This window comes from Clytia hemisphaerica, unplaced genomic scaffold (genome assembly GCF_902728285.1).
Source record: "Clytia hemisphaerica strain Z4C2 unplaced genomic scaffold, Clytia hemisphaerica genome assembly, whole genome shotgun sequence".
Classification (NCBI taxonomy): domain Eukaryota; kingdom Metazoa; phylum Cnidaria; class Hydrozoa; order Leptothecata; family Clytiidae; genus Clytia; species Clytia hemisphaerica.
This window is the reverse complement of record NW_027103794.1, coordinates 275,816-284,986: the sequence shown is the minus strand read 5'-3', so window position 1 is coordinate 284,986 and position 9,171 is coordinate 275,816. Positions and strand designations below refer to the sequence as shown.

Genomic DNA, 9,171 nt, shown 5'->3' with positions numbered 1-9,171 from the left:
ATACCTATCATATACATTATCATAGCTTATCATACCCTGTTTTTAATATTTATATCATTATACATTTTTCTGACATACAATTCTGGTTTATCATGCGTTTTAATATGTTCTATCCTCAATGCCTTACTATATTCGTCCAGTTCATCGTGGAGGGAAAAAAGAAGTCGACAATACACTAGTTATTTAACATATATGTATCATTGTTATAAAATTCACATAGGCTTTCAAGGATATAATATTAGCTGCATGTGTAAACAAGGGCACGTAATACCCTGACAGCCTGTGATTGTCACAAATCTCAAAAATTCTTTATTTTCAGTAGGCCATGTTTCAGGTAATAATGTCCGTCTTTTTACGGACAGGATACGGCTGACGGCAATATAGCGTTATCGGCGCTTTAATGATTTTTAAGTTTGCCTTGAAAAACTGATCTCATAGTCATTATAAAAAAACCCGGTCTGGCAATGTATCGTTTTAGCATTTTTTTAATTTTTTTTTGTTACAAACAACAGACAAGTTGCGATTTGCATACTTTTTGATCACGTTACCAAAATCTCCTCTTGGGATTGGTCTATTACCTAATCACGTGATAAAAAAATTGCAAAATAAATCGATTTTGGTATGTAAGCTCTATATAATTTTAACAATAAAAAGAGACATAAATAAGCCTTCCTGCGATTGTCACAGATCTCATTAATCTTTATTCTCAGTAGGCCATGTTTCAGGTAACAATGTCCGTCTGGAGATGAAAATCCGTCCAATTGAGATTCAAATACACAATATCCGTCTTTCCTTGAAGAGGGTTTTTAGTCAGGTGATTTCAGTCTCGATTCTTAAAACCTACCTTAAGGGAACTTATTTTGGCGGGAACTAATTTTGGCGAATTTGGCGAGTTTAGACAAAATTCGCAAAAATTAGTTTCCGTCAAAATTAAATATTTTGGTATTTTGCCTAAATAACTTCTTGAGTTCGCAAAAGAGCTTCAAAAGGCAAAATAGTACAGATTTACGCTGTCATTCGTCAAAATTAATAGACGATATCGGCTTAACATGAAAACTCAGATTTGATCCCCGAGAATTCCCCACAATGCTTTGCGCGGAAAATATTTCACCGCGAACTTTTTCCCGCACAAAGCATTGTGGGGAATCCTCGGGGATCAAATCTGAGTTTTTATGTTAAGCCAATATCGTCTATTCCTGCAAAATTAAAAAAATTCTTCAATCGCCAAAATAAGTTCCTTAAGGGTAGTTGCAACACTCTTTGAAGGGATAATCAGATTGATTCAGATATTTTGTCTTGAGGTTCCTTTCATAATCATGAGCGAAACCTCCGAATCTTTTTGTCTGAGATTCGAAGTTGAGATGTGAAAATTTGAAATCTCATAAAAATGGATTATGACATGTTTTTTTCGCATGAAAGTTCTATTGTTTTCTTACAAGACGCGACTTTTGATATTACGACAGAAATTTACATATTTTATATTCTTTAAACTAATTACACTTTATTATAATATCGTTTAAAGAACAAATGTGCATGGCTGGCACGCCTGAGCGGGGGGAGCTACACCTAAAATTTGCCATATAGGAGGTGGGAGCTGGTTGTTTTTCCCGATAGGTGGGGGGAGCTCTATCTTGGGAGGGGGGCTGCATTAGTTTATGTAACTCTGGGGGCTAAATAACACTTCCTAAATATTTTTCTTTACTGTTGGTTTTTAATTTCTCTAAACCTTTATGTTTTCATGCAGAGTGTGATCTGATCCTTACAATGCAAAAATGAAGAAGACATTCTATTGCATTCTCTAAAAGTGCACACATATTTAAATAGAGCTTTGTGAATGACATAAAATTTTCCCCCTATACTGGGACCTAAAATTTTATCAGGCTGGGGGGACCTTGTTCTCAGGGGGGACCTAAATTTGGCGGGGGGACCTAGAACCCCAGTCGGAGCCATGATGTGAGTGGCTAATTTGAACTCGACCCTGGCCTACCTGCTATAGTAATCTCTATGAAATAATACCAAAAATAATGATTACTTGAAACTTTTTAGTTAGCTTGGAAAAGTGCCGTAAATTCGGTGATTTCTCACGTAGCTCTCAATATGTCCAATTTGATAATATCGTGTTTTCCATTTCAGAAAGAAACAAATAAAAATAAAAATAAAAACAATGTGAAGTCAATCGTTAAATAGTCTAAAATACTTATGAGACGAAGATAAGGCCGATTATTGATTGTTTCTCCTGATGCGAAAATGGAATGGTTATGTATGTGGAGTAGGTTTTTGTTGTCTTGTGGCTGGAAGTGCACTTTTAGGTGTGGGTTTAACGCCACCAACCAAATTTAAAGTGGACCCAAAGTGTGACGATGAAGTACAAGAATGTGAAAGGTATGTCTTCTACGAAATGAGTTGGGGTAGGGAGTGAAATCTTCCAACGTATTATCACTGTGTTCGTATATTGTATTTTTTCATCACTCCTCAGAATCTTCCCCATTCATACAGTTTACTCTCGCCAATTCGAACTCGAACGGAAAGGGAATCTGATTTGTTCCCCCGGGGGGGGGGTACTAGGGTTGCGAGCTGACGGGGGGTGCCGCCCGACTTTCGAACTTTGGACCCTTACCGGGACTAAAAAAGAGAAAACCAAGGAAAATTTTGTGAATTTTACGACCCTTAGCAGGACTAATTTGACCAATTTTGACCAAATTTCGATCTTTCAGGGGGTAAAAAGTTGAAATTTTCCTATTTTTCCGACCCTTAGTGGGACTGAAATTTGATTTTCTGATTTTTCCGACCCTTAGCGGGACTAAAAAGGTACCCTTAAGGGCGGCACATACCGTACCCTCCATTTGCCTAAGTACCCCCCCCCCCTGGGATTTGTTCGAATTATAGAAAGTATTTAAAGTGTAGTTAAAGAAGGTTTCTTCTTGACGGGGACTGGAAAGAAGTTTTAATAACAGAAGTTCGAATAAGTGAGAGTTTACTGTATAACCTTGTTTTGCTCTAATTAAACCGATGTTACACTATAATCAGTGTAATATCATAAAAGCTATTATTATATACCGGTAGGCGAAAACAGCCATTGAATAATTCCTGATATACCACGGTATTATACCACAGTAGAATTTTTATTTTCAAACTTTTTTTCGAAACTTGATTTTTTGTCACTTTTATTTTGTTGCTATTTAAAAGAGAGACAATAAAAGAGTTCAATTGTGAATTTCGTGAACAATTAAATGACTTAAGTCATCTAAAAAGCAATTAAAAAGAAAAAACATTCGAATGTTCGATTTGTGTAAGAGTTTTGTGTGAATCTCTCGGAATCTCTCTACAAAATAGAAACTTATAACTTGTTTTCGTCTTTGGGCATATAATAAAACATATATTCAATAGGTTTACGTTGGTTATTAAATTTATTAACCCTCGGTGATGAATATTCAATTTGGCTTCGCCTCGTTGAATATTACATCACCTCGGGTTAATAAATCTCAATAACCAACTTTTACCTATTGAATACCTGCTTATTAATATCTGATGAATCTAAGGCTTAAACCAAACTCCATTACACCTTCAAGCACCCTTCCCTAAAACTACTAGATATGTAACAGAATATGATCGCAACAACGTCTACTACTGCAAGATTTTCGGTATTATTCTCTTCACAATCGGAGTAATATTATCAGCTATCGATCTTGGATCCTGTATATGTCAATTCTATAAGGGAAACTTTGGTGAGGACCTTGATGACCGATCTTGGCATGATAGGGCCGAGAGACTTGAGGAGCCACGAATTGGGGGTCCAGAAGCTGATCGTTTCTTAGAGATTAGTAATCGTAGGCGAGAAGCAGCTCGCAACCATCGTACCATGCATACAAATGATTCTGAAGAGGAAGAAGAACGTAGACCAATATACAGTAGAGGACAAGAACCGGATTTGAATTGGCGACATTCTAACAGACAACCTTCCTTAGCTGAACGGAGCAACATGAGAAGTGAAGCTGCTAGAAATAATTATCCAAGACCAAGTAGTACATCACCTAGAACTTCTCAAACCACCAGACCTAATGCTCCTGCATTTTCTTACCCTTCTGCTCCACCCTCACGCCCTTCTACTTCTCCAAGTGCACCCGTCTCCCCACCTGTGACGTCATCAACAAGAGGTGCCAATAACAGACAGGATCAACCGCCAAGATATAACGGTATTTAAGAGTAATATCCACTGAGACAGCTTCTGGGTCCTTTTATTTTTTCTGGCCAATTGACAAACCATGCGTATTTCATAACATTCTAGTCTTTATGCAGCCCCTTCTTAATACTAAACTTTTAACGAATCCTAAATTCAACAGTAGTGGAATCCTCATAGATGATTTGAGTCATGACAACAAACCTACAAAGTTTGCATCTAAATCTATTCTTTAGATTCAATAGAAATGCCATTGGCTTTTGCTTCAATTATGATCAACTTTTACCTTTTACTCCCTGTCATAGTTTTCAATAAAAATACCGTAAACTTACTTCTATTATGATCACTTTTTTTACTATAGACCAACCGCCAGGTTACGATCAATTACTCCATCCACCAACTTATTGGGAAGCTCTTGAACAACAAGGACATTTTGAAGATAATGACATCGAAGAGTCAATGACACAAAACAATGAAGAGAGAATCTCACCTGGTGGCAATAATGAAACCTCTGTTTGATATCAAAGTCACTCGTTCACTAAGTTCGTTCCTGTCAACTATTCTCACAAGGCTCTTAGACAGTGGGATCCATGCCTTATAAACTTTACTCCATAAATCAATTTCCTAGACTCAAAAAAAATTTAAGTTCTCCGTGCGTGTTCCAGTTATGGAGTTGTATGTAGTATCAAAAGCAACCAACGTGTACAAAAAAGACACGCTTTTCTTTTCATACAATATTGGACAGAAGGTTATAGTCTTTTCAAAAATGCATGGAAATTTTCAAAATAAGCTCTGAAAACCCATTTTTACCAGGGCCAATGTGGTTTTTATTAGATTTGCCAAATCCATTCTTCCAAGTCTTTGAAAGTATAAAAGTCACAATGACTAAAGCCATAAGGACTGCTAGCAAGACTTTAGGTGTCATCTGCCAAATAATCACTGGTGGTTCATTTGGGAATTTCCCAGGTTTTTCTTGGCACTATTGAGGATTTTTTGAAAAGTCTATAGACCTTTTGTCCGAAATTGTGGAGAAAAAAAAGAGAACGCGAGACTCGACCAAAATCTACCAAAGCTGTAGTTTTCAATCCCATTTTAAGCCAATAAATCCCGGGGGGGGCAGCCAAGCAAAATGACTGACGGGTATGTGCGGGCACTAAGGGTGTGTTTTTCAAGGCATCCGAAATGCACTGTAAGGGTAGGTTTTTTGCCACCAGCACTGTAAGGGTACGAATTTCTAAATTCTAACAAAAATGAAATTGTCCAGTCAAAGTTTTTTTAAGGGATTCAATCCCCTTTACCTAATTATTTTCAAATATTGGATCAAGTACGTATTGGATCCCTTTTTAGATGCAAAATTTCTAAATTTCCATTTCAATCACTTCAGGGAAAAAAGCTGGACTGCACTGTAAGGGTATTTAACTTGGCGAAAAATACACTGTAAGGGTGTATTTTTCGGGAAAAACCATTGCACTGTAAGGGTGCGATTTTGAACGCCAATTTTTAGCCCGCACATACCGTCAGTCCAAAATCTGACTGCCCCCCCCGGGCAATAAATCAATCAGTTAAGTGTATTAAGAACATTTTAAGATTATTTGAACCTAAAATTTTCCCCAAAAATAGGCCCTAGAGTCTTAATTTACTGGTTCTTATGGACATAAGATAGCGCTTTAAGTTTTTATTCACAAGCAGTATTTTTGTATTATATCAAGTTCAATAATGTATGCAATGGTGTCATTATCTTTATTTTACCCTATTGTTTTGACAATCACCTCTTGAGGGTGTAATATATTTTGCATTTACTGTAGTATAACTATTTTTTTGTTAACCGATAAACCTTTAAATTAACCTTGTGTATAAAATTAGTACATTATAACTTATTTTTATTCCTCATATTTATCACACAAACATTATAGTCCATTTTTATGAACAATATAGTTTTTTGTATCAAAATACATATATGATATAACTGTTAATGTCTATGCCTCCATAGTGAATTATTTTTACCTACACGTTTTTTTTTTATAAGGAACACGTTTCGAGGCTGAAAATGGTTCAAAAAATAAGGAATTGTTAAGGAACTGCTCAGGCTGAGAATAAGTGGATTTGAAAATAATGTACCTTATTGGGACTAATTTGACCAAATTTTGATCTTTCAAGGGGCAAAAAGTTCAAAATTTCCTATGTAGTAAGGAACTCGATAAGGAACTTTGAGACTGAAATTCTCTGTAAAAATAAGGAACTCCAGGCTCAGAGCAAAGTTAAAGTTCCTTATAAAGAAAAAACGTGTATTGTGGACTGATGTGTCGATTACCCTGACCTCATCATTCTCACCAATATTATTTAGTAGCCCTTCTGGGGGAGTTCCAAAGAGGAGATCACGAATTTCCCTGGCTCTTTGTTGGTACCCTCTTTATTAGGGGAGAGGGGAAGGAATCCTCCACAAAATCAAGGAATGGGATATGGAATAGGAAGAAGGGGGTCGATATTTATTGCAACTCTTTTAAGGTCATAATTTTTGTTTTAATCTGAAATCCCGACGAGTGAAAGGATAAGAAATTTAATCACCCTAACTAAGACGAGTGAAAGGATAAGAACTTTAATCACCCTAACTAAGATGAGGAAGCCGGAGAAATTTCAGCTCAGTGACATTTTCAAAATTATGTATAGCACGAAGACGTTGGGGGGGGGGGTCAGCTTTTTTCACTGTTGGGGGATACCAAGAAGGGTGTCATTTAAGAAAGGATGGATCAGACTGACCCCCTTCTGCCACTATATGGCTCCTAGTTACTTACCGTCAACTGCTCTAACTCCGGACGATTGGTCGAAACATGGGCTGGTTGATATCTAGTCTGTATTTTCACTTACTGTTAAATCTCTTTGACAACAAATTTGTTTTCGTGTATTTTTTAATACGCCGTTCATTAAGTCAAATCAAATGACTTTGGAGGTTCGGTGAAATGGTGGCCGAATTGCCGTCCCATGTTTTGTCAGATAGTCCCAAGTTAGAGCAGTTGACGGTACACATTTCTATGACAAAGAACGTATGACAAAGAATGTAATAATATAATTATTCTTGGTTATTCTTTACAGAATCAAAAAAGTATATTTAAAAAAGGGAAAATAAAAAATATGATTGGAGTTATCAATGCTATATAGATACATGGATCTAGTCGATAAATGAATGGTCTGGTAGTGGTAGATCGGTGATAATTTGTTGTCAATATTGGTTTATTTATTGTTAATTTTTCCTGGCATTTTTAGTAGTTTGATTTCGCCGTGGTAATTTTTGATACATACTGTAGTTTTCTTAAAAGTTCGCTTCTTGCTCTTATGAAAGTATTTACTAGAAAACAAATTAAATTACCAAAGAGGCGCCGAAAAATTTGTAATCAGGGACGCCTCTTTGCATCCTTGGTCTTTTGGTACCAGTGGTCTTTTGGCACCACTGTTCTTTTGGCACCCCCAAAAAAATCAGGGGCTTAAACTGCTTGCTTTTTATTGTTTTAACACAGTCTGGTTTGATCCATTTGCTTTCGATGTCAACAACAAATTTTTTCTAGGTCGACTCAAAATTCTACTGGACTACAATGGTGTGAATGAAAGAAGTTCTGTTTCCAGTGTTTTAATATACTGCCTGTTGGTTCGATATTTTCACACTTGCACTGCAAATAAACGCAGATATCGTACAAGTTTTCATGCTCAAAATGTTTTGCAGACCTTCTCTGTAAGACTACTGTATGTGTGAACATTATCTTTTTAACAATGGCATCACAAATTCAAAACGACAATCTGAAAATACATAATGCTCACAGTGAGAGAAAGATTGATCAACAAAATGCTGCTGGATTCCGAGAAGATTCAAATCAAGAAATGGATTCAGTTAGGGTAGTTGGTAATGTTGATAGTGTAGTGAACCTCCTCAGGGAAGAAATCAAGAACTTGAAAACTCAATATGAAATGGATAAACTGAGAATGGAAAATGACAATCTGAAGAAATATTGTGACTTCGAGAAATTGAAATCAAAACTTCAAAGTGATGTTTTCGAGAAAGCAAATGAAGTAAAGGAGTTGCGAAAGGACATTGAAATGTTAAAATTGACGTCAGAGAATGCTCTACTGAAAGCTGAGAAACAATTTGGTATTGAAAAGGATGTTTTGGTTGCGGAGAAAATGACATTGGAGCAAGATGTAAAAACTTTAAAAGCAGAAAATGAAGAATTGAAAGAAAACAAGAGAGATGATATTGAAAAACGTATAATTGAAATGAAGAAATCCCACGCTGAAATTTTAAAATTTCAAAACGAAAATCGTGAAATTGCAAAAAACAATGGAATCATGGAATGTGAAATCCATAAATTTGATCAAAAAATTGATAATTTGATGGTTGAAAATAAAAGATTAAAAGATGAGCTAGAAATAACAAAAAACACACTTGATGAATTGGAAATAGCATCACAAAAATCGGCCAAATTAGTACCCGATTTTATGAAAACACCTTTTCCCGACTTGGTGGAATTTACTCTTTATGTTCTCGATAAGGAAGAACACTATCCACACTACGAGAAAATGTTCCAGGCTTTGAATTACGATTTAATTAGTGGTCGAACAGCAGGAGAAGTATTAATTTTCAGATTGGCATTTTCGTCGAAAATTCTTCTACCGGACGGATGTGTTCATCATTTAAACTTGCGGGACCGTTTACGAAAAATTTGGAATGATATCAAGTGTGTTAGAATTCTTCACCCAACTGATAACCGTAAATCCATCGTCTTAGAAAAACGCTGCGAAGAGGGACTTTGGAATCTAGAAATCAATTATGACTTTGCAGTTAATGTGAAAAATACAAAAGGTCTTTATTTTTTGGTGCTCGCAAAGAAAAAGCTTTTTGCGGAATTCCATTAAGTTTATTAGTTACTTTAATAAGGGAAGAAAATTTGGTGAATTGCCTTAAAATTTAGCCAAACTGGCCAAAATTTAATACCTCTCAATTTAGA

At 36.0% G+C, this 9,171-nt stretch overlaps 2 protein-coding genes across 2 annotated transcripts; both read left to right on the top strand.

Moving 5' to 3' along the window:
• The first annotated feature begins 2,137 nt into the window (after positions 1 to 2,137).
• Positions 2,138 to 6,150, top strand: LOC136806280 (drebrin-like protein). The gene is made up of 3 exons (XM_067062839.1): positions 2,138 to 2,382; positions 3,592 to 4,193; positions 4,539 to 6,150. Exons 1-3 carry the CDS (start codon positions 2,240 to 2,242, stop codon positions 4,694 to 4,696), a joined length of 903 nt encoding a protein of 300 aa, XP_066918940.1. The 5' UTR covers positions 2,138 to 2,239; the 3' UTR covers positions 4,697 to 6,150.
• A 1,121-nt stretch (positions 6,151 to 7,271) lies between these two features.
• LOC136806279 (microtubule-associated tumor suppressor 1 homolog) lies at positions 7,272 to 9,171 on the top strand. The gene is made up of 2 exons (XM_067062838.1): positions 7,272 to 7,456; positions 7,738 to 9,171. Exon 2 carries the CDS (start codon positions 7,940 to 7,942, stop codon positions 9,077 to 9,079), a length of 1,140 nt encoding a protein of 379 aa, XP_066918939.1. The 5' UTR covers positions 7,272 to 7,456; positions 7,738 to 7,939; the 3' UTR covers positions 9,080 to 9,171.

What these genes read in the sequence shown, in the direction of transcription:
- LOC136806280 (XM_067062839.1), top strand. Translation starts at nt 2,240, where the DNA reads ATGCGAAAATGGAATGGTTATGTATGTGGAGTAGGTTTTTGTTGTCTT. An exon ending in GAAGTACAAGAATGTGAAAG is followed by an intron (nt 2,383 to 3,591) that starts GTATGTCTTCTA and finishes TAAAACTACTAG; the next exon opens with ATATGTAACAGAATATGATC. An exon ending in TCAACCGCCAAGATATAACG is followed by an intron (nt 4,194 to 4,538) that starts GTATTTAAGAGT and finishes TTTTTACTATAG; the next exon opens with ACCAACCGCCAGGTTACGAT.
- LOC136806279 (XM_067062838.1), top strand. Translation starts at nt 7,940, where the DNA reads ATGGCATCACAAATTCAAAACGACAATCTGAAAATACATAATGCTCAC.